The sequence below is a fragment of the Pelmatolapia mariae genome, linkage group LG3_W, assembly GCF_036321145.2.
Source record: "Pelmatolapia mariae isolate MD_Pm_ZW linkage group LG3_W, Pm_UMD_F_2, whole genome shotgun sequence".
NCBI classification, from domain to species: Eukaryota; Metazoa; Chordata; class Actinopteri; order Cichliformes; family Cichlidae; genus Pelmatolapia; species Pelmatolapia mariae.
This window is the reverse complement of record NC_086229.1, coordinates 85,335,758-85,360,860: the sequence shown is the minus strand read 5'-3', so window position 1 is coordinate 85,360,860 and position 25,103 is coordinate 85,335,758. Positions and strand designations below refer to the sequence as shown.

The 25,103-nt window shown below is 41.9% G+C and overlaps 1 protein-coding gene across 1 annotated transcript; it reads left to right on the top strand.

Moving 5' to 3' along the window:
* Positions 1-457: 457 nt before the first annotated feature.
* ppp1r14bb (protein phosphatase 1, regulatory (inhibitor) subunit 14Bb) lies at positions 458-23,919 on the top strand. The gene is made up of 4 exons (XM_063470153.1): positions 458-1,111; positions 20,635-20,718; positions 20,809-20,841; positions 20,971-23,919. The coding sequence occupies exons 1-4, from the start codon at positions 911-913 to the stop codon at positions 21,037-21,039; spliced, it is 387 nt and encodes a 128-aa protein (XP_063326223.1). The 5' UTR covers positions 458-910; the 3' UTR covers positions 21,040-23,919.
* The last annotated feature ends 1,184 nt before the right edge of the window (positions 23,920-25,103 follow it).

Sequence of the window (25,103 nt, the reverse complement as noted above, 5' to 3'; positions counted from 1 at the left end):
AAAAAATGAAGTGTCTGAAGGAAAAAAATACATTTGTGTGAATATTTTTTTGCATTGGTTCAACACAATGCATGTGTCCCTACACTACTGAGAATGCACACAATGATGGAGAACAGGCGATTTAAAAAAGGGCAAACAGGTTGTCAAAAGTTGGGCTGTGGGAGAAATCTTAACAGATCACGTGGGTAAATAACACAAGTCTTTGAAGTTGTGAGGAAAACTTATACGGGTATTTTGAAGCGATTTAATAAAAGGAATGTGGACTCCGGGGGATGGGTGGTCACGTGGTAAAGTTGGGAAATATATTTTAAAAGAAAAATAAATAAAGTTTAAAAAGTTGGCTGCTTTTGAAAGCGGATGATAATTAACGTCTCTCTTCCTTATCCGCTTTTTTTTTTTTTTTTTTTTTCCCTGGTACGTCGGATGCGCTCGAGTCCGGTCAGAGAGCGCGCACGCACTCCTCGTGGGGACAGAGAGAAAGAGAGATAGAGGGGGAGAGAGAGAGACGTGTGATTTCTCTTTGTACTGAATGAAGAGTTGAGGCCGGCTCTGCTTCTTCTGCCGTCTCTTTTTATATAAGCAGAGTTTGCATGCTGTAAATAGCCCAGTAAGCCGGTTAGCCTTTACGTTTCTCCGTGGCCGTCGGTCCCCTTTGTGTGGTGGAAGCGAGCAGCCGCTGCGAATGTCCCTTTGAGCGATTTTTGACAACAAAAGCATCAGGTCCAGCGTCCGTCCTTATTCTTCTTCGGGGGATTTTTTTTCCAAGTCACAAATTCACCAGCCGGGATTTTTCGTTGCGGAAAAGCGACGAGCCGCACGTCCACAGACCGTTTTCTGCTTTCTTTCTGTCGCTCACTTCACACTTCTGTAGCTCCGGGGGCATTTTTTCTCTTTCCCAAACCAAGCGACAATGGCAGCTGTAACAAGCCCGGAGACGAGCCCTCAACCCCGGGTATATTTCCAGACGCCGGCCGGTACCACGGAGGAACCGGAGACACCAGTTCGGAAGCAGGGACGCGTTACCGTCAAATATGACCGCAAAGAGCTGAGGAAGAGACTGAACCTGGAGGAGTGGATTATCGACCAGCTAACGGACCTCTACGACTGTGAGGTAAAGACCCCAAACAATAACCGGCCTCCAAACCGATCGAAGGTATTGATTAGGCGGCTCTGTTAAGTAATAGGGCTCTACGGTGTAGCGTAACGGGGGAAGGTCTGTGTGTCTGTCTAATCCAAAGGCAAACTGTTGATAAAGAAACATTAACGGGCCCTTTGTCGGTGCTTTTGGCCTAGCTCCGCTTGTTCTATAGCCCAGAGTATCACGGACACATGCATGTGGATCAGTACGTAAAATAAGGAAGAGCCTCACAGATTAATGTCATACATTTATTAAATCATCCACCCGAGCGCCATGTGGGTAAACTTCATGTTCTCACCCACATGTAGGGCTATAAGTAGCACATGTACTTTTATAGCCTCGTCGCGAAATCGACGGCCGCTGCTCTTTGTTCTGATTGGCTGAAGCGGATTTAAAGCACACCTGTGAATTCATTTAATCCGCTATTAATGGCCGACCGGAAGTAGCACCAATTCTCCTATTTCATGCCTTTGGTGTGAAATACACCGTGTGGCTGCTTTTTGGGGACAGTTTTACTTTGAATAAATAAAAGCCACCAGTTTATAAGAATAAAACAGAGGGAAAACGTATTTTTGACCAGCAGTCTCTGGTTTTGTTCCACCCCATTTTATTGTCATTCAGACAATAAAGTTTATTTTGTCTTACAACTTTTAAGTAAGGCAAAACGAGTTTGATCAGGCACAAATAGTGATGGTAAACCAGAGACAGATGAGATGAAAATGTCTGGTTGGTCAAATATCTCATCATGGAGGACCATTTTAAAGATTTCCCTGGCCTTAGCGATGCCTGAGTATAACCATGAGCAGACTGCCAGTGCACCAGCACATATCAAACCTGTGGTCATGGTGTCACATGGAGAGTTATAATGTAACTTGGCGGCAGCTGTGGTGTAGCTCTTGGCGGCAGTAGTTGGTAAGCTCATGTCAACTCCACTGAGCTGGCATTGACCCACATTCTATTCCTGGTGTGAGGAATACAGGGACTTAACAGGTTTGCAGAATTCCTAGTAGTAGCTAGCAAGAGGATAGGTAAGAGGTGTAGTGCGCGGATTCAGAAGTTCCCTTCCAGACTTTTTTAAACCAGGAAAAACTGGTTCTTTTTATAGTTTGTATTACTGAAGCTTCTCCACCATTACATAATGTCGCTGTAATGGTTGTTTAGCCATTAACACTCAAGTGAGCGAAAGGCGTCTGGAAGCCAAACTGGAAGCCAAAAATCCATTCCTCTGGGAATTCATAACTCTAAATAGATATTATACTAAGCCCCAGTTAACCATGAAGATAAATGCACTCAGGGAAAGCCATAAATAGACGAGTCTGTTACTCATTTGATATCAGAAAACCAGATAGTCCAGCACACCTTTGTTTCCACTACATTATCTCATCCTGTTAACAGAGGATCTCTCATGATGCACACTGTGGCCGGGATATCCTGACACTACAAAGTTACCAAAGGCCGCTGAGGTGATTAACGGACCTAGACGGGATTTTAAAATCAATTTGCTTTGATTTTCTGCCAATAATGGATTAATATGTTATGTGTAGTCCTCGCAGAGTCCAAAAAGTCTGAACAAATTAGCTCAGGGGTAAAGCTTTTCAGCACTTTGGTCTAGTGTTACTTTTATAATTAAACAAAGTGGTTTTTGTGGCTTAAATCGCCTTAATTTTTAATCCAATATTTGGCCACTATTACGTGGATCACTGCGACCGATACCCAGACAGTCTGTTCAAAGTTAGTAATACCTATTTGTCTTTCTGTGATTCACTCCTTCATTCGCTTATCCCAGTCCATCTTTCATCCCCTAATCCGCTCAGTCATGCATGTTTTAATGCCCTGATGATTCACAGTTAGTCTGCTTTTCAGCTGTAAATGGGGTCAAAAAAATAAAAATACACAAATGGATGCACACTGACTTTATCTGTTGTTGTTCATAGTAAAACCTGAGCCCGGTGGAGATTTATTACGCTCAGGTCACAGGCAGATCGCATTACAGTCACGTAAATGGGACATAAATGATTTAGTTCACATTTCTGGACGCACATCCATCGTTCGTCTCTAATGACGATGCTTATTTTTGGCTTTCGTCCACTGAATTCCTCTCTTTTCATTGTCCTAATCGAGTCCCTGTCTAGGCTGTTAGACAACAAAGAGATTAATTTACAGTCGGTTCACTGATGGAAACACATTGGGCTCATTTAGATGGGGAGATGTGAAGCACGTGCTGCTAAGCAGTGTAACTGGAGAGGCAGCTTTAGCCGGTCAGGGAGCAGAGCGGACACGGGGAGAACCCTCTTCACTGACAAAGGCAGAGAGCATGCTTGGGATTTTCTCCTTTCACCCTAACCTCGCTGTGCCTATTTTCTATAATCCGCATTTTGCCATTCACCCATCATTATGTCCTATCAATCAACCTCCCCTCTCCTCCTCCTCCTTCTTATTTATGCCCATTTCGACTTTTAATAAAACAGCGTGGAGTTTGTTCAGCAGGGAATTCATTATGAGCTATTTTCCCATTCACATAATCCCTTTAAACATGCTACAAGCAATCAGCCAGTCATTGCTGCCAGCCAGTCTGTCAGATATTCATCCAGCCGCTTAGTCAGCCTATCAGTTAAAGTTGCTATGGGTAATAGAGAGGAGCTGAGCCTTAGTATGATTCCATGGCAACAAGCCTTGTTAAATGTTTATGTTGGTTAACCACACAGTGGAAAAAGGGGCGCCCGTTTAGTCAAATTGAATCCCGTATAAAGAAAAGTCCGTGTTTTTCATTCTTGCATGATTAAAACTGGAGGCACTGAGTTATGATATTAGCAGGGCTTTGGTGAATACCTGCAGCCGATGTTAATGTGGCATTTGCTTTGCCCAAGAAGCACTCCCTGGTTTTGTTACCCAATAGCGCAGTCCCTCCCAAACATGGCTACTTATACACATTTTTGCATTTGCAAGCGGCTACAGGAAAAGACTGTGACATCATCTGTTTTACTCAGACTGAAGCTATAAGGACAGCAGTCACACATCTTTACTTTCTTTAATTGAAAATGAAATAATGAAACAAGTGACTAATTCACTGCCAGTGTGGTTATAAATTAACCACATGATTCTGTGTTTGGTGATTTTTGCTTGACAAAGCTTTGACTGTTTGCTGTTGATTACTAGACTAGCAAGAGACACTAGTATCCAAAAGTGGCCAACGATCTTTTATTACGCATGTTCTGGATGTTGTGTTCACTTAGTTGTAATGAGCCCCAGTTGAATTTTGTGTGCTTATCTTCAATTATCTCCTGCCCTCTTGTCCAGGTTGCTCTTGGAAAAGACATTTTTAATCTCAAGGAGATTTTTTTCCAAGATAAATAAATGATGATATAGAAAAATAGTTACATTATCAGTTTTGATACTGCTACTTTGACAGCAGTCACCTGTTTTTACTGTAACTGCCGAGCTATAAATATGTGTTGCTAAGAAATTTGCTCAGTAATATTTAAACCTTCATACATGCTTACCAATGGAGCCGTTAACATTTGCTAATATGGCTAATATAGCCTGGCTATCTAGAAAAGCAGATTAACAAAATGTCGAAGGGGTTAAGGTTACTCTGTAAACATTTCAGCTTTATTGTTACTTTTTCTAACTGGGAAAAAATGGAGGTAATTGGTCCGCCAATGATTGATAGCACACGCCGGTGGTGATGCTATGGTCTGCCAGTAAAAGACACCAATTGCAGCTTCTTCAATGATGATAATAATAAAAAATAAATAAAATTCATATCTGGTTTATTTGTAGTAGATTGAAATTTAACCAGCTAGTTTCATGGTTGATTAGCAGATGTTTGAAGAGGAAACACGACTGTCTTTTCCACTTGTGCTCTACTGTAAAATTTTCATCTATTTCCTAAAAAAAAAAAATATATTATGGGTGAACGTGTGCGCATCCTTAACACTTATTAGAGAGCAGTGGACTACACTAATGGCAGTGACACTGGTTGATCATTGTAGCATCAATATATGCCTCAACCCACCTAAAACAACTATGGAGTAATGTGTGTTGGTGCGTGGAGTACTGAAAAAAGCTACCTAGGCCCAAAACAAGACAGAACTTGAAATAATTCAATGTTTTGTAATCAGACAAACGTAGAACAGAGTACTGAAAGTGCATTAAAGTTAGAAGAGAAATATAAACAGCTGGGTAAGAGTAATGGTTAAAGAAGTTTGGCTAACATTAACTGAAACACAACAATTTAAAGCATCATGCAGGTTAAAGTCAGTTAAACTTCTCTGGATAATATCAGATCCAGTTGATAAAGCGGATCTAGAGGCCATGTGGTAAGGGCTATGATGGTATGTCCAAAGGGGGGGGAAGGGTGGGAACAGCTGCAACAGTGCCTCCAAATCCCATAACACCCCCGTCACACAGTTTATATTTTAAACTGTGGCAGTCTGAAAGTACAAACCCTTCACTGGCAGTGTTACGGGGCACACGACACAGTCGAGGAGTGTTTCTTCAAACGTTGGTGGTTTTAAACATGGTTTACACTTTCTCAGTTGTTACCGAGTCTTCACTCTATTAATGGCTTTGTGTATATAGTGCTAAGTGAGTTTGAGAGTACTCCGGGGAAAAGAAAAGAGTGGGAAAACCAAGAAGGTCCACAGCCCCGCTTTTAGTAAAATAATCAAATTTCACTCCAGCCTTGCTATCATTTCCATGGTAACTGGCCTGTTAAAATTTTATTTGTCAATAAAGACTCATTTTCTCTCCTTTTGCGGCGTTATCCCTCTAAATCACAGCGTGGCTGACCAGTCGCTACATGGTTAACACTGGAGCGAGTGGGCGGATCAACCCCCAAACTGCAGGGTCCTACGTGGCCGGCCACACAGATACAAACACACACTCACACACACACAAATACAGATGGGAATACTAGCGGGAACAGAGGCAGGATTGGTGAGCAGGAATGCAATAAACGGGGGAAGAGAAGGGGAAAAAAAAGTAGAGGGGATGGCAAACGGAGAAGGAAAATGTAGTAGGAGTGGGCAGGGAAGCTGGAGAATGAGAAAGTGTTTTTGGAACATGTATCCACTGCTACTGCGTGATATATACACTGACAAAAAGCAATGGTTTGTAGTCTCACTGCAGTTTAGATGGGTTTGTCAGGCACTAAAACAGCAGTGCCTGCAGTCACTCCAAATTAAAAGTGCTGGGAAGCAGGAAATGAGTTTATGTAAGTCCTAAGGTAATGCTTATGAATCAGAGAGGAGGGTTCTGAGTTTTTAGATTCTGCTTTTATGTTTATTATTGCTTATACTGCACAGCCCAGGGCCACATTTATCACTTCTATCAAGTGATGCGAGCGAGTAGAGCATACACACCCTTTAAAAGCATTTGGTTTTAGTTTGTCGCTTGTAAGCCTATTAGCTGACTACCAGTCAACCTGCTCAGTCCTTAAATCTGACTCGTTGTTTAGACAAGTACATTATCAGTTAAATGCCAAAGAAGATATTAGATGAAAATAATTTTGAAGTCTTGCTCGAGCATGCCGTTTTTCTAGCTCAGTCTGATGAAATGTAACATTAGGCAATTTTTCCAGATTTGCCTCTGCTTGCAAACAACATGTAGATTATGTGTTGTGGTGCACGCTAGAAAAAGAGCGCATCCCTTTAATTAAAAGGGATGCATGCAAAAAATATTAAAGTGTTCCAGTTCCATTTGTTCAAGGTAATGGCTCTGTGTAAACTGTAAAGCGAAAATACTCGGAAATAAACAAGTCACATGTGACTCTCTTCACATAAAAGTGAACAACAAAAGAGGAAATGCTACCAGCTGACACTTAACTCACCACAATAGTTTCAGTTCTTCCTGTTTCCCTTTTTCTTTAAATAAGCAAAGTCAAATTTGAAATGTATTTACATGAAAAGAAATCACACTTTCTGAAATACAGGAAACACTGGCGTTTGTGTGCCCTTCAAAATAAAAGTACCTCTAAAATTTTAATATAAATGTACAGACATTTAAATAACCTCGTGCTTTATTGAGCACAGAAATCATATACATTGTAACACAAATACATATTATTAGCTATATTTCTTTGTTTATTATTTCCTTATTTTGTTAGCTAATTTTCACTTTGAGCGTTTTGTGGTCTCAAACGTGAAAAAAAAGTGAGAAGTGAAGGTTGGAGTTAGTTCCAGAAATACACAAAAAAGTGTGTGTATGCCCGTGTGTGCGCCCGTGTGTGTGTGTCTGCAGGAGAACACTTGTCAGGGAAAGCCAAACTCTTTTATAGCTTTTCCAGTCGCGGATTAAGTCGGCCTCCTTGACTGACTTCCGACTGTAAAAGGAAACGCACACGTGCACACAAACACACCCAAAGAGTAGCATCAAACATTTTCTTACACTGTTAACTTTAAGGTTTGAATACCAATCAGCATTACCCTGTTTCACTCTGTGCAAGAGAGTGACTACAAAGAGTGGTTGTTACACAGCATGAATGAAAGACTCCACTGTGTCTTTGTGCCCACTCTCCCACACCAGTGCTCACGTGCACACACATCTGCACAGAGAGAGACATACACACATCTACTTATACGTCACACCTGGTTCTACAGTTTGAGGAGACTGCTTTTCCTAGCGGATATGAGGTGAGTCAGCGTGTGCCATAGCCTGACCCACTGACTGACTGTGTCGATGTTTTTAAAACAGCAAAGGAACAAATCAGCAAAGTTGGAGAGGTGGAAGAATGCCAAGAATATTGTGAGTGAGGGAGATTAAACGTGTGCTTTGGTTAGTGGGTGAGTAAGATCGGAAGGAAGTTGAGAAAACCGAACGAGGCGTGGATGAAGGAGGAGAGGAATGGAGGGAAAAGAACAAGGGATGTGAGTCATTTAGAGGAATGTTTATATGTTGTCACAGGAAGTGTGGGACAAACAGTGTGTGGAAAAATTAACCAGATTAACTTACCACTTTCCCTTTGAAGAAAAAAAAACCTGGTCAAGACTGTTTATCTCAGTTTCTCAAAACAAACTGGGTCTTATATATATATATATATATATATGTGTGTGTGTGTGTGTGTGTGTGTGTGTGTGTGTGTGTGTGTATATATAACTCTGACTGTATTTGTGTAATAGTTGTAAAGTATAGTTTTTGTTATCAAGAATCAGCCTTTTGGCTCTATGTCCTTTGAATGTAATCTGCTTGTTTTCTCAGTGTCTCTGAGGTTCAGGTGAGAGTTGAGTTATCACAGTTAACTCAGACAGGACTGTAACAACAGTGTGACTAAGAAAACTAAATACTGTTGAAGTTACAGCGACTTTAGTGCCCACGCTTCTAAGCAACATCTTTTTTTCTTCAGCGCTCACGTAGCCATCGTTGTTCCCCCAACTAAGAGAACATATTATGTGTGTTTCCAGTGCGGTATTTTTGTTCTTCTGGGATTTTACAGTTCAAAATCATCCTGAATTATCTCATACTGAGCCTTGATGCAGTCCCTGCGTTCATCCACTGTGTGAAACGAGCTGTTTCGGCTTCCTTCTATGGAAGCCCATTTCCGCCACTAAAGAAAAAAAAAAAGGATCCATAACTCGAAATTTCGAGTTATTTTCTCAAAATTTCAACTTATTAACTCGAAATTTCGACTTACTTTTCTCAAAATTTTGAGTTAATAACTCGAAATTTCGAGTTAGCGCTGCCAATCAGTAATCTACGTGAATGACGTCATTTCCTTGTTACCCGGAAGCTGAAGCCCTCAGGTACAAATGCTACAGCTAAGCTACCAGTATTACATCCAGTCATGAATGCACAGATTGCTGAGTATTTTCACCGTGGCTTCAAAAATGATGAAATCCTTGTGTTATTAGCTAAATCACATGGCGTTACTATCAGCAAACGTACTCGTGAAAGTGCCAATTTGTTGCGATCCGGTTTTGAGTGCGCGTTACTTTGCGCCATATGCTTCCGGGTAACAAGAAAGTGACCTCATTCACGTAGATTACTGATTGGCAGAGCTAACTCGAAATTTCGAGTTATTAACTCGAAATTTTGAGAAAAGTAACTCGAAATTTACAGTTATGGATACTTGTTTTTTGTTTTTTGGTTTTTTTTTAGTGGCGGAAACGGGCTTCCATACCCTTCCCCCTACCTCTGAACTTTCTTATGATTTGTGACACTTGCCAACAGAAGGTTTGAACAGCAGGTAGGTGGAGCACGGGATGACCATATTAGATATGTATGCCCTCACTGACATCATCCAGAGAAAAGAGGAGAAAAAACTGTCTAAAATGCAGTGATTAGAGTAGCCTGAGCTTTTGGATCACAGGCCTCATTTCTTAAAACCATGTTTAAACTGTGACTCCACCACTGTATTAGGGTATATCTGAAGGATGACGGGGAAGCACAGTAGCTCCCTTTTAGATACAAACTTCAAAGAATATCTTTACCATGTAACTTAATCAGTATGCCAAAGATTTCTAAGCATCTTGTTCGCACGTGTCAGCTAGAGTAGCCTCTACATACTCACTAACACCTCTTCAACATTTAAACCCTTAAGCATAGGTAATATAAGTTGGATTTTACCAACCAGTTGCTTGTTTATTGTCGTGAAACAACATAAAAAGATGTAAGATCGTTTTCCATGAACGTCTTTGTGCTATACAAGTGATTGTGTTTCAGATTGTATTTAATAGGCATATCTAAATAGGCTACTCAAGCAGTTAACGTCTTAATAATGAAGCACACGTTGACTTTCCTGCACTTTATTTTAAATGATCTCCAGTGTGCAGTATCAGACACTTTGCTCCTATTGGTCCTTACTAAACTGCTGCTTGCACTTATAGCCTCTTAAATCTGTAGCTGTTTTGTGAAAGCTCTTGCACCCTTGAGGAGAGCATAATGGTGATGGTGCACAGACCTCTGTTATTGCTGTATGTGGCTCCAGAGTGTTGTTTTTACAATAGCGCCTTTTTATTTTTTTGCGGGGGTGATGTGCGTTTATTGGCATCCGCGCTGAAACTGTATTAAAACAATGGCACAACCAAGACACTGCTGTAACATTTAACAGCAGGGGCTGGGCCTGGCATTGGATGATTTGTTTGGAGCCGGAATCCTCACGAGGTTTCTCCGTGCACAGGTTGAGTGAGGTAACGCAGATCCACTCAGGAGGGTTTTTTAATCCCGGGAGGTGCGTTAGAGCAGACGCCTTTTGAGCTGTTGTTTGGCAGTGCAGAAGAAGCTTTATTATTCACCGTCGCTGACTGTGTATGTGTATAATGTGCACGCACGTGCCTGTTTCATGCCAGCATCCGACTGTGCAGGAGCGCTTCATGTGTGAGGCTTGTGCTTGTGGTTGCACCGTGTCGACATTACCTGACACCTCCTGACCTGTTGTCAGTCTCAGGCAGGCGGCTACTGATTTTTGCCAAGGTCAGACCGCAGGTGTCATCTTGACTTCCTCTGTGATGTCACCGCTGTGAAACTCGAACACTTGCGATAATCTGGAGGACAGGTCTGTGACTAGATGGGCTCTGGTTTGGATGTCTTTGGGAACGAATGAAGGAAAGATGTGCGCTCAGATGGACAGACAGGGAAAACAGAGAGATGATGTTATCAGTCATTTCTGTTACATTATTGTAATGGCAAAATTCAAATGCACATATTGCTGTTTCTGTAGTATATTACCTTAGTTTGTGCTTTTTGTTGGAGTTTGCTTCAACAGGAAGGAACAACAGACCATATTTGGTCAGTGTGTTTACAAGTTGCTTATTAATCAGGAAGGGAGACGGCCATTTTTGTTTGGTTCCTATGATGCTCATAGATCATTATTCAGTGCTCACCTGTTTAGGTTACTCATTCTAACATCTGACATGCAACAACAGTTAAAAGTAGTAGAAGAACAAATACACGTAGTGACTTATAGTCGCAGTTATGGGCACCTGTCTGTGACAGACATTAAACCCAGAATAGAAACAAGCCCCCTTTTGAGGCGACAGAGTAAAAGTTTGCTTGGTTGATTTCTTGCTTTCTGTACGTTCTGAAACTGATATGGTCAGAGTAACACAATCTTGACATGACAATCTGGAGACAAACATTGTGTGTTTCACTCGGTAAGCAAAAGCGTCTTTCAAGCTGCTGACTAAAGGGCATCAGGCTGTGCAGCGGACAGTCAGAGCGACAGCTTTGGCGTCTGCCTCTTACTCATTCTTTCCTCTAATGTTTCATCTTTAGTGCGTCTCTGGTTATTACAGTCACTCAGGATGCAGCGAGAGGTCACAGAGTTGTACAGTAAGACGGTTACATGTTGAAATCGTCCTTGTTAAGTAAGACAAAAGTGGAGATACAGCGATACAGCTCCTAGTTTTTGCTGTTTCAGTCTGTTTGTTTTTGGTTCTGCTGCGATAATCTGTTGGAATCGCCTGCGTTGTGAGTTTTTCTCCTGTATCTGATTGAATATGGAAATGAACCAAAGCATTAGCTGATTAGATTACCCACTCTGTTGGCAGCGTTTGAGAGGTCAGAGACTCTGATGATTGATCTGCATAAAAGAATAATAATGTTCTGCAGCTCACTTTGATATCCATATGGATTAGATCTCAATATCGGGGCAATGAATTGAGAGGCTTTGCAGATAAACACAGCAGCTCGTGAGCAAAAGTGAATTAAAACTGCAGAAGAGGGGCGGATATTTAAATTGGACCTCCGTGACTTTGAAGTGTACTCATTGTGCTACAAACTACAACAATAAAAGAACAAGTTACTCAGTGAATGACATGGCAAATGAGCAAGTAAATGCAAAGCCCTTTAGTTTTGTTAGTAGTACTTGCCAACAGTGACATAATGATAATCTGCTGTAATCTTTGTTTGTATGCATTCTTATTTTAATCTGCGCATAATCTCCTCTTTCAGGCCCGTTGTTGTGGTAGTGACTCCTCCGGCTGGTTGAAGAGTTGTGTGTATTTTTGTTTGACACTTGTACACATACAGAGCAGAGACTCTCCTATATATAGTATCCATGGGTTTATAGGGGACCGTGATCAGTGCAGCAGAGATGTGGGCACTCGAGAGAGTTTTCGGTTCCCTTACTTGTGATGAGGGATTTAGTAATTAGTCAAAGCTAAAGAGGAGAGATGGATGATGTTTGTGTGTTGTGACAGAGAGAAGCTGCATGAAAATTGCATTTGAAAGTTGAAAGTTAGCAGCCAAAGGTTATTTATGAACTTTCTGTCATTCCCAAACTGTCAGCTTTCTCATATTTTCTTTTTTTTTTTAAACTTCTACCTAGCTGACAGATGAAGCTTAAATTTGCATAATTTTTTTTAACACTGCAAGTAACACTTCCTTCAGGATAGTAATGCTGATTTGACAGTTGGTCAATCAGCCTCTTTTGCATGCTATCGTTAACATTATACTGCCTAACCAGAGTCCGTGCACTGCACTTACTGTGATACCACAGTCTGACCTCTCAGTCAAACTGTGGTGTGATGTTTTCTATTTTTAGGCAACGTTAACCTACTGTGATAGCACTGAGTCATGTGTTACTCTGCGATTCCTACTCCTATATTGAAAAGGCTCTTAAACACGTGATGTATTAGTGTGAGCAGATTCATGAAGAATCCACAGGTTAAATCACTCCCGATGCACTGCGTTAAGCAGATGAGCATTGATGTAATTGTTTTGTTTTGTTTTTAATGTTATTATATGAGAGGTTTCATTTGTAAGGCAGTAGATCTAAACGGCAGCGCCAAACTGTGCCCTCATGTAGTCGTTAGAAAGGGTTACACGGCAGCATAGTTACCAATACAAGTCTACCCGGGGCTGGTTGTGACCCCGAGGGTCCAGCAGACTGTCTCTCTGGAAAAACCGCAACACAGACGTGTTCAGTCAACACACAGAAACCACTGAACCATTTCAGTCAGGCCAAACAAGCTGACGGGGGAATCATTCAACCGAACAGCGATCAGACATGACTATGGGCAGCTTTTGGGGGGTCAGGTTTGGATGACCTTCTGCGCTTTCACTGGACAAATAGATTTTTTTGTGTGTGTGCGTGTGTTTAGTCTAAAATGAGAGCTTTACAGTTGAACCAAAGGTTTGCTGGGTGTTAGTTTTGACACGCTATCACATCCGCTAGTCTAATTATGATAGTGGACAAAAATACAGATTAGTTTGCAGGTATGTTACAAGCGACGATATACAGGAAGATATTCCTTATGTGAAAGCTAAATGGTCCGATCCACGTTTTATAGCCATTCCCTTCCCGCTCTTTATTCCATATTACAAGTATCTGTCTGTCTTTCTGTTAATGCTACCTCTGTTACCTAATTGCAGTTACAATGAAAACTGCTGTGCCGAAGTCCTAATTATAGCGATGAATGTTTCTTGGCTTCATGTGAAGATTTGTTCTGTGCACTCGGAGCCCGTTTGGTTTGGCTTCCTCCTGCAAAAAAAATCTGAAACAACCCACACAGCACCGGGACTCACATTAGCATGCCCACATCTCTACCACCAGACTCTGGAGGCTCTGCTTCTTTTTACTTTGCATGACAGATCCGTTTGCATTTTATCTGTAGTGAGATAGCAGGAAAAGGCTGACAGGGCTGCAGAGTCAAAGCAGATGGAGGCGCTGGTAGTGCGTGCTAAATGAGGGGTGCGTGTTGTTTTTAGAGTTTTTATAGAACAGTATCATTAAGAAGCTACATGTGTCCTTGCTTCCTAGAGATGCATGCAGCGAAGCGTTAAAGTTTTGGGGGGTTTTTTACACAGATTTATTCTCTTTGTGATACTGTCCTTTATCGGTAGGAGGAAACTGCGCTTCCCTGTTTGCAAACTTCTACACGGGGTGAGGAAGAGCAAAGCAAACCCGACTGATGAAATAATATAATCTAGTCTGTGTCCTGGCAGGCTAGGTTATAAACAGGCTTCAGTTGATCTGTGCTGCCTGCAGCTCTTTCTTTCTGTTTTTCATATGATTCAAAACAGGACATCATTTTCTTCCTGAGAGGAAGTACATCCAACTGATTAGACCCGCAATAGAGATGAAAATCAACCACGCACGGGAAAGTGCACAATAACACACACTTTCGAGATCTTAGGCTGGGTTAAGTATTTTGCATCGATTAGGGACTGCTGTGGTTTATAGTTCAGGAGTCATGTGTGAGGCCACACATTCATTACAACAGCCACTCACTACTTAAATTAATTGGACAGACACAAACAGACTTGTGTTTGTGAGTTTGCCCTCTTTAAAGTCTAAGGGATACCCAGCATAGAAACTACCAACAGATATCTCTACACCTTCCCTTCCCCCAATATCTCCCAAGGTCACGTGCTCAAACAGGAAGTGGTTGGCTGCTCTGGCATTTTTTAACCCCCCTTTGTGGTAAAGAAGAGACCCTCAGATGAAAAGCTTTGCATGTTTTTGGTGTAAGAGCGGCGATCCTAAAAAGGAAGTTGACTATAGTACTGTTCTTGTTATTGTTACCACTGCAGATTCCTGATAAGCAACCATGAGGGTGAGACAGACTCAGATAGTAGGGAGATGGAAAGCAGCAGGCGATGACTGACACAATGCATCCCTAACCACCCCACCCACCCCTCAGTACACCCTCGATGACCTCTTGTTGATTCCCTCCTTTCTCTTTCTCTCATAAGTGGTTTCATGCCCACAGCAAGATGGCCCAAATGCTACGAACTGGCCTATTACAAATGCGCCAAGGGTGACTCTCAATGTGTGAGAGCAGGGCAGAGCGGTAATACCAACTCGAGGGGAAGGGCATCAAAGGAGACGTAAAGATAAACGGACAGCGGGAGAGAGTAAGGCAGGAAGCAGGTTCAAGCCCAGTGTTTTTCCGCTCTTCAGATGCTGGCCTCATCCTGTCTGCCTGCGTCTGTTTGTAGTAATCAGATGACCCTAGACAAAATTACCAGATCAGTCACAAGGGTGTCATGAATTACCATCTCAGGACAGCTTCCAGGCAACTTTTTAGCTTGCTTGTTTTCTCTTCTTTTGTAAGTAAGGCTGCACTAACGCCGGTTGCGGCCTTGTTTCTGAATAGGCCAGTTAGTCATGTTGAAATGGCCAGCTCGACACACTGGAATTATCCGCATATACTTCCCCATTATCTGCCAGGATAACCTTAAATTCTCCACTTGACGATTTGTAATTTCCCAGGAAACTAATGTTATGCTCTGGGAGCAAAGAGTGGTTTTATCCCTAGTTTCTGTGTTATACTTTCTGTGTTTGATATTCGTTAGACCCCAGTTCTATTGCATATCCTTCCTTGCTTAATCCTGCAGTGTTTGTTTGACACACACGCCCGCACATGCATACAATATGAGAGTTTGAAGTTGTACTCACTGGTGCATGTGTGGTGCTCTGTGAGCTGTGGTTGCCTGGCAAAACCCCCTTCCGTAGATCCACAGTTAAATATAATTTAGTAATTAAGCTTCAGTCATTATCCACAACAATGATGGTGTCGAACAATACCGGGTTTCAGCCATTTTACTCCTAGCGCTTCACAATAGACTAAAAGACAAAAGATGACATCACCCATTGTTTTGTGAACTTGCATTTTAAAGCCTGAAGTTTAGCATCGTAGCTGCCACCATTTAGTTTTATTGAAGCCAAAAGTGGATCAGCTAATACTTAAAAGAGTGGCTAGAAAAGTGCATCCATATAATCGACAGTCTTCTATTAACATATAGATACAGTAACCTGAACTAGGCCATAGACCTTTTTTATAGTGGATCAACTACCTGCCATTTAAAGCAACCGCACCCCCAATAATGCAGAACTTGAAGCCTTAATGTATAATAAACTGGTGAATCATAAAAGCATTCACCTCCTGTGGTTTTATTGTTAGAGGTGGGAAGCATCAGACACCACATGATACAGTACTATCACAAAACTTCAGTCACGATCCAATATTATTGTGACTTTTAGTATTTTGCATATGCTGAGTATTACAATAACTTATTACAATTTAGCACCTCTTTCAAACTGCAAACGATGTCCTTAAAGTTGGTATCTGTTTTCTCCAATGACATAAAGTTATCTGACTTTTTTTTAATATATTTTTTTAATATAACAGGAATACAAGCACCTGATAACCTGGCTGTAAAACATTTGCACATTGGATTCAGTAAAAGCACCTTGCACATCATATCCCACCTATATTTTGCATTTTTGGCTTTTCAAGTCCAGAGTTGCTGCTTCATCTTGCCCAGTTGATCCTTATTAACTAAAACTGCTCCGTTAGCAGTGCAGATCTGAGGGTATGGATACCATCTCCTCTCATCTGTGACAACCAAAACACACAGTAGCAGTGAAAGCACTTCAGCGGCTGTGCTCTCATTGCCAACACGAGTGCCTGGAACTCATCGCTGTCAGCATTCACACACACGTTTTATACCTGTGTCACCATGCCAAGTCAGGGTAATAGTTTTAATGGAGTGCCACTCTCTTAATGCAAATATACACAGTGCGATTTAGTCTGATTTATTATTTTGTGATGGATGCATAAAGTGTGCGTTTGCCAGACAAGTCGCAAAGAAACTGCAGCGGGTGTCATTGTTTACTGCCACGCGGCCTACTTTTCCTACTTCTTCCCTTCCCTCCTTCCTCCATCCTGTCTACCGCAGCCACCACTTCCCTCTGTTTTCAACTTCCTTTTTCCGCCTGTCTCTCTTTCCCGTATCATACGCAGCCAAAAACATTGTTTGTGTGTTTTGTAGCAGAATGGGCTGTTGGCCATCCCCGGTTATTTTTATCCTGGTTTGTTACTGAGGCACTAGAAAAGCAAAAGTGGCTGTCTGTTCTGCCTACGTCTTTACATTTTCAGTGATACATAATGACTGTCTTCTTTGTTGTTTTTTTCCGCTCTCAGTTTGCCCACATCCTATCAAAGGAATCAGTTACTTTATGCATGAAGTTATCACTGGAAAACATGCCGTGTCCCGTGATAAACATCTACACCGACGTGAAGCTTTCCACGTCGATAAGATATTGACTAACATCTGCCTTTGCTGCCATGTCATTATTTCACCAGCTGTATTTCCAGTAGCAATGACGGGCCTTTTTGTTGTCGTAACACAAGGACACTGACCCACTTGTAGGTCTTTGTGTGTGTTTATGCGAGTCTGCGTGGTGGTGGTACGTTTTTCCAGTGAGGTAGCCGTATCTGGCGTTTGAAATGTCCGAGCCTGCAGCCGCCACACAGCCCTCCCCGTGAGAGAGAGCCAGCACTGTGACCTGCACACAGCACGCTCTCATACTGTCACATCTCATTGCGTTGTGAAGGAAGCCTCCAGACGATCGGCGTCTCTCTCGTTTCACCGTGCGCGAATCACATTTGCGAGCTTGTCAGGAAGAGTGTAATTAAGTTTCAACAACCACGTGTTTGCGGTGTTTTTTTCCAGTGATGCTGGTGATATGGGTGGCAAGTCGGGGTGTGGCTAAAGGGAGGTACATATACTACAGTATATGATGTTAAAGGCTATAAATTGAAAGCTATTTTTAAGTTTTGAAAACTGGACCCCCCTCATTTGCCTCAAAGTGGTTTGGTCCAAGCCTGCCGTTTCCTAACTCCATTGCCACCAGTTGCCCACTATAGTGTTATGGGGCAGTACCTGTCTATGTTTAGGCAGGAGGTCTGACCAAAATGAAATCATGGTAACTTAATTTATCAGGTGGATTTTTATTCTGAAATATTTTTTGACTTCCTCTTTAAAAATATCCTGGAAACATCGCTCGTTGCGTTATCTTGCTGTTGCATGTTAGTTGTACATCGTATCCGAGTGCATGAACCTGTAGGAGACTTTGGAACAACATGTTAGAGCTGCAGGTATCCACGAGTATTGATGCTCTTCTGAAGGCTCGTCAGAATAAAGCAGGCCCTCCTTCCTTTACCTGCACTCTTCTCTGCTCTGCTTTGTTTACAAACCTTCAGTGCTTGTCAATATCTTGTAATCAGCTTTTATTCCACTCCGCATCTTCTGCAGCCAGCAGTAAAAAAACAAAAAACAAAAAAAACCCTCCAGACTAGTTCAGTAAGTCAGTCTGGAGGATTGTTTTGGAAATCCTCCCTCGTGATTCCCCGCTTTCTTTGTGTCTCCTCTCAGAAGCCTGTCTTCCGGCGTTTTTCAACATCTCCCTCACTCCTTCTCTCTCTCCCTCCTCGGCTTCTCTCTTTCAGTCTGCTCCACTCAGCTGCTCCCTCGTCTCGATATGCTCCTTAACCTCTTACCTTCCTTCCTCTCGGCGTTCCCTCCCCCCCTCCCCTCTCAGATTTAACAGCGTCTGTTAAATCTTTTTCCATTAAGCCGTATGAAACATTTATGCTTTTCTCCACCTCATCCTTTACGCTCACCTCACGAGGGTCTCACACAGATACAGAGTTAACAGAAACAGGAGCAAAAGAAAAGACTTTTTGTTTAACAAATTTAGAAGCACATGGGGGCCACATGTTGTGCAGATCTGTCTTTGTGTCAGACCAGTGCGTGTGTGTGTCTGCACTGGTGCTTACAGGATATCTGCATGCTGGCCTGTGTGTCAGTGTGTGCGGTTGTGTTGCTCTGCTGACAGTAAGTCTAGCTGTCACCTACTGTCTCTATCTCACACACACAGACTGCCCCAAATTAAATCCTTATACTCCCCCTTTACACACACACACACACACACACACACACACACACACACACACACTTCAGCTCAGACTTATTAATGCCCTTCCTATAATTCTTTAATCCGTATGTGCAAGGTGTGCTCGAGACGTTGAGCCATTTTCACTGCCAAAAGAAAACTTACCGCTTTGTTAATGTGCCCACACAGCATGTTTTGCCTGTCCATGTGTGGTTGTGAGTCCGAGTGACTGGTGTGTGTATGTGTGTGTTTTGTGTGACGGGATAAGGGGCAGTCAGGCAGGTGCAGAGACAGCTGGTGTGGGCAACTCTAACCGAGGGGGAGGACGACAGCGAGGGAAAGATTCCTAGAGAACGACATGAATATAGGGGCAGCAATTGAGCTGCAAAAGAGCTGGGGGGGGCACAGAGTGTTTGTACGAGTGTGCGTGCGTGTGTTCTTGTCGCCAGCGGTGAAGAGCTTGGCTGGAGCACACTGAGCCAGTGTGTGCGAGCGAGGCAGATGGAGAGACGGAGACTAATAAAGCTTTTTAATAGAGCGACAGATTAATCAGAAGAAAGAATTGATTGGATAAGGAGAAACTGAGACGAAGATGAACTCGCTGTGAACTGCTTTCTTTATCCTGAAGACTAATTCGACGTTAAATGTGAGCCTGATGAAACTGGGCGATGACTGATTGGCTTATTTTAGGTGTATAAATGTGTATTTTAATTTATGTGTTACTTTGCTTTAAATATGATTTGAAGTCCACGTTTTCTAAATGTGAATGCAGCTGTAAAAATTCCCAATTCAAAGGAGATTTCCCACTTTCAACTGGTTTTTACATGAATACAACATGGGTGGCCATCAGCAGTTAGCACCCTAGCTTTCAGTAATGAGCTGTCTGTAAATAGTAATTATTCTAAAATAAATGTTTCCAGTTTTGCACAACAGATTTGAAGGAGGACACTTTAAAGACCTGTTAGAAACAGGAACTCGTCTGGATCCTAACTGTGTGTTGTTCCATTTGGTGTCTGTCTTTCTTCTCAGGTGTTAGCTTTAGGACATGCACGTGTTCTTACTTGATCTCAAACATCCAAGCTATAGATGGATGGATAGCTTTGTTTTGCCCACGTAAACCTGAGAAATGATGGGAAATGAGCTAGCCCAGCCCTCTCCACAGACAATAAAACACTGCAGCGCCTTGCCTTTGTGAATCTTGACACAGTGGACACATGAGATGCCACCTCCTCCTCGCTGTGTTTTTGCTAAACTGAGCTAAATAGCTGGTAGACGAGCACCCCTGTCTCCTCGTGTAACTCGTGGGATGAAAGCGAACTACAGACGTCAGTCCATTCATTTTAATAATTTTGTGTGGCAAAAAGTAAAATTCCTTCGCACTGGTGTTTCTAGCCCCCAAACAGTTACATTGCTCTCTGTGTAACAGCAAATAAGCACAGCTTTTAACCAGATTATTAATTCTTTTATTTTTTAGTTTTCCAGCTTTGAAAATAAACTCTTTTTTTTCATTCAAGTAGATTTAAAAAAAAAAAAAAAAATGAAACCTGTCTGTGCTGGTTTTCTTCTCTCTTTGTCTCCTCATGTCTCTCTGCCATGTGCTTTGGGCTGATGGAAGCACGTCGCCCTCTAGTGTCCACAGCCGGACATTCATCAATAACTGTACCACGTCATACAGAGAGAGAAATGCTTACGCTTGCTGGTCTATTTGCAGACAACCACATAATATAAACACAGGCACTAAGAATAGACAGGATGAGGATTTCTTTCCATGTGTTCGTGGAAAGAGGTTCTCTAGTATTTTTATAAGGAAGCCTGGTGGATGTTTGGTCTCTGATGGTGCTCTTCTTCTCTCCTCCATTTGTTACATGTGCTATAGGAAGAGGCCATCCCTGAGCTGGAGATAGATGTGGATGAACTGCTCGACATGCCCAGTGATGTTGAACGGGCAGCCAGGGTCAAGGTAGGACGCACGTGCGCACCTGTTTCAGAGCATGAAAGATGGCTGCAAACAGCAGAGTGTTATTTCATCCCGTTTTTCCCTGTTTTGCAGGACTTGCTGGTTGACTGTTTTAAACCTACTGAGGTAAAAAACAGTTCTTCTTCACTCCCCTACTCATAAACTCCCTCTGCCTCTTCAAGTGAACATTTCTGATGTGCATATTTGTCATTCTGAGTCCCCGCATGTGTTTCTGTCCTTGCCCTCTCCCCGTAGGACTTCGTCTCAGAGCTGCTCGACAAGATCCGAGGGATGCAGAAGCTCTCCACGCCTCAGAAGAAATGATGGCATCCTTCCCCTTCCTCCCTCCATCCTACATATTCCCCTCCACCTCAGCCCTCACCTCTCGTCTTCCTACCACAGCTCACGCTATTTTTTTAAAACTTTTTTGTCTGTTTTCTTCCATTAAAGTTCATGAAATGTTACAACTTGTTTCTGCTTCTAGTTAGACCCTCTCTTGTTGTTGCCTGGATCCAGCCCCATATGTCGCTTTTCTCTTTTGTTGTCATGTTGTTGGACTTTCTTCATAAAAACCATCAGCCAAGAAGGGGGGAAAAAAGACAAATTAAAGAGTGAATTAATTCAAAAGCGACTCATTGGTCTTAATCCAGGCATTCTCCTTCCTCCTCTTTTCCTACTCCTACCCCTCTCTCCACTTTTTTTTTCTTTTTTGGCTCTGCTACCCTTTCCCATCCAGCTCTACTTCCTCCCCACCCACCCCTACACCATCTTCCATCTGTCTGAGGAGGAAGAGGAGACGAGTCCCCTAATTACTGCGAGCAGAGTGACCGAGATCGAGAAGAAGAACGAGAGAGCGCAGATGCCAAAAAAGACAGTGGAAGGGTGAACGAGGAGGAGGGTTAGAGGAAGGAAGAAGCCAATCAACTCGCTTCTGTCTCACCGATCTTTACGTTGCTGTTTTTGAGGGTTTTAAAGTTGACCCAGCCGCCCATTATAATTCTTTCCATACTTCCCGGTTCAATTTGAGGGCTTCACTTTAGTTTTTTTTTAATTAACTCTTTCGGGGATCAGTACAGTCTTTTGCTAATTATCCCCCTCAATCAGAGGCATTGCTGCAGTGGTGCATTTAGAGACTTTTTTTTTTGTGCGTGTGTGCGCGTGCGCATGTGTGTTTGTGTGTTTGAGAAGTCTGCACTATGTCATTTTGGGGGGAAGAAAAATCAGAACCACAAAGAATAATTTATAGTGTATCTTTAGCACGGCAAAGAGGGAAAATTTGAAGCCTGGAAAGGGTCACCGGCTTGTTTTTGGTGGTCACGGGCTTAAAAACACTGATCTCCTTTGGAAGCAAGTTCTCTTTAGGCTGGATGTCAAAGTAGAAGGTTTCTTTTTCCTCAAATGCGTAGAACAGTCACGAGAGGCTCCTCAGAAGCCGCTGCACATACAAACGTATGTCTGTGTCGCTAAATGCTACGTGTGTGTTGCTACATAATGTACAGCAACATTTGTCATAGGAGTGTTTTTGGGCCTGTATATTCTGCTGTTCTGTATGACAGATTAGATTTTTAGTATAGGACTGGTTCCTGTTTCGTTTGGGGGGGGTGGGGGTTCTGTTTTTATTTCCTGGATGCATTTTTTGTCACACGGACACACACTGACAGTCCAACAAGGGGACCCAAAACAAAGCTGCCTTTTTTTAAATCACTGCCCCTAACCCTTCCATCTCATTCTCACAATTTCTCCTTTTTTCTAAAACATTATTAGACTAAACCATTATACTTTTTTGAGGGGGGGCGTTCAGAGCAGCCACATCTGACATTTGTCCTCTGCCTGACATGTCAGTGGAATCACCACTAAAATTGTTCAAATCAAAGCATGCATTTTTCTTTCTCTGTCACTCACACGCACACAGCTTCTCGGGGCAGAGGAAGCGGAAACACATCGGCAAACACAGCTGCCTCTAGCACAGATGTGCGCACACACACAAACACCAGGCACAGAGAGAGAGGGAGACGAGGCCATAGTCCACCGCTGCCCCCCCTCCAACCTCCCAGTGCAGCTACCAATCCTCTCAGAGAATAAGCCATCTGTTTCTGATCCTGGGCCAATCAGATCAGAGACTGAAGCCCATTGGTTAACAAGAGAAGCAGCGAGATTTCGCTGTGGTTCCTGTGACCGATTGCTAACACCTGCAGTGACAGCAGACCTTCGCTGTCTGCCTCTTTCTCTGCCAGAGCCAAAAGGCACATGTGTACACACACACACACACACAGACACACTTTCATCTTGCTGCTCTGTCATTGCTCCCTTACATCCCCCACTTTTCTCTTTTGCCTTCCCTCATCCCATCATCCCACAGTCATCCTTCTCTCCTCCCTCCCGTTTTCCTTTCTTTTTCATTTTTTTTTTTTTATAAAGAGATGTTGCCTTAGGTATTATTTATGTTACACAAACCAAATAAACAGGAGACATTTTTCTTTTAAAGGGTAATGCAAACTGCTGCCATGTGTGAGCAGACCTGCAGTGTGTGGGGAAAAATCTTGAATCTTCTGTTGGTCCTTATATACTCTTTCTTCTTTTTCTGGAAAACAAACTGAGATTCTGTTTTTTGTTTTGTTTTTTTAAGAAGTGAGTGTTTAATACTTAGGCCTTGATACAGTGATTTTTGTTTAGGTAAAAGATGTTCTTTGCATTTACCATTTGAATACTGCTCTGTTTCTATCGTGATCATGACACTTCTTGACACCCGGCCTTGGATTAACACGTAGTTGAACAAAAAGAAAAAATCCACTCAGATGCATTTTGGTGCGATTGCTTTTGCCTTCCCTGCTGGGACATTTTTGATCGGTCAGATTTTACCAGGCAAGTCCAATCAGTAGCTGAAATTTGAGTGGATTTTCATTGCTAAATCCAGGTTTGGATTATTATACCTTCGTAGACTGTTATTGACAAGTCTGTTTTGTTTTTTTACTGTTGGGGAAAATTGCAAAAAAACTATATATACTGATTATTTTCATTGAGGCTAAATACAAGAGCTAAACCATGCCATTTGGAGGAGTGGTGTTCTTTAGATTTTTTTTTTTTTTAAGACAATGATTAGACCAACAAACCAACCAACAAATGTAGCAATATCAACAACAGGTCTTGTTTTTGCCCAATTTTGTTACACTTTTATGCAACTTTAATAAAAACATGTAAAATGGACATTTTTCTCTGTGTGGTGTTTTATTATAGTACTTGGTACTGTTTGTTAATCCTTCTTCTAGAGCCCATAATAGGTGAAAAATAGCAGAATTCTCAAATTTCTCAGTCATGATTAAATTCTGCCTCGCTTTGATGCCATCTTGTGGTTACTTGGTATAACAGCATACCAGCTACATCGTCCACCTGCTGAGAAGGTGAGGATGTCTGGGGATACCTGCAGGAACACCATCATACTTGGAGGATGGTTAATATAAGTTAAGTGAACGAGTGCATCATGCCATTCATAACTTTTCACCAAAGGTTCAGGGAACAACAAGAGCAATGAACAGAACAGGATAAATGCCAGTATTAGATTTTATGTTTTAAACATTGCAAGGACGTTAGCACGGACGTTTAGTTCACGGCTCCAACATTACCCCACCACCAAAAAAAAGGAGAACTTTGGGGGAGAAATTGGGATCCTTCTCCTATGTATGGGGTTTAATTACACCATCACACCCCTGAATTACAGTGTCTTACAAATGCAAACTCAGCCACACTACCTAATTAAGTATAGGGGTGCCAGCGCAGCTGCACAGTGCTGGCAGTGGAAGAGCAATTGAAAAAGAATAACAAATGAATCGTACAGTACTGCGCCCTATACACACTATGCTAAGCTACATTTCTATAAGTATTTTATAATGAAATATTTGTCTTAGATCAGATTTGCGCCTCGTGAATGAAAATAAGTTCAATTATAAACCGCATTTTTAGAATCATAGATGTAAAACTTTAATTATTTTGATTTATATTTTAAAATAATTAGAAACCAATTTTCTCCAGTTATAGCATTAGGTTATTATATTATATTATATTATATTATATTATATTATATTATATTATATTATATTAAAGCAAAGTCTTAGGTCAAACAGCTCCAAATCCTTGTTGCAAACAATGGGTATACTGAATTCTATAGTATTCATGAAGAAATATGTTTGTCTTCTTTAAGTGTCCTCTTTAAATAATTACATCTATCTTTATGAAGTTGTACCAAAACACCTTATATCACCGAGGCAATGTGTTTCTCACTATTATACGCACTCGCAGTGGGTTATAAACCATCTTTCTCGCCTAAAGAGAAACATTTCTTCATTTTGTGAATAATAAGGAAGACAAACTGGATTATAATTGGCTTACTGGAT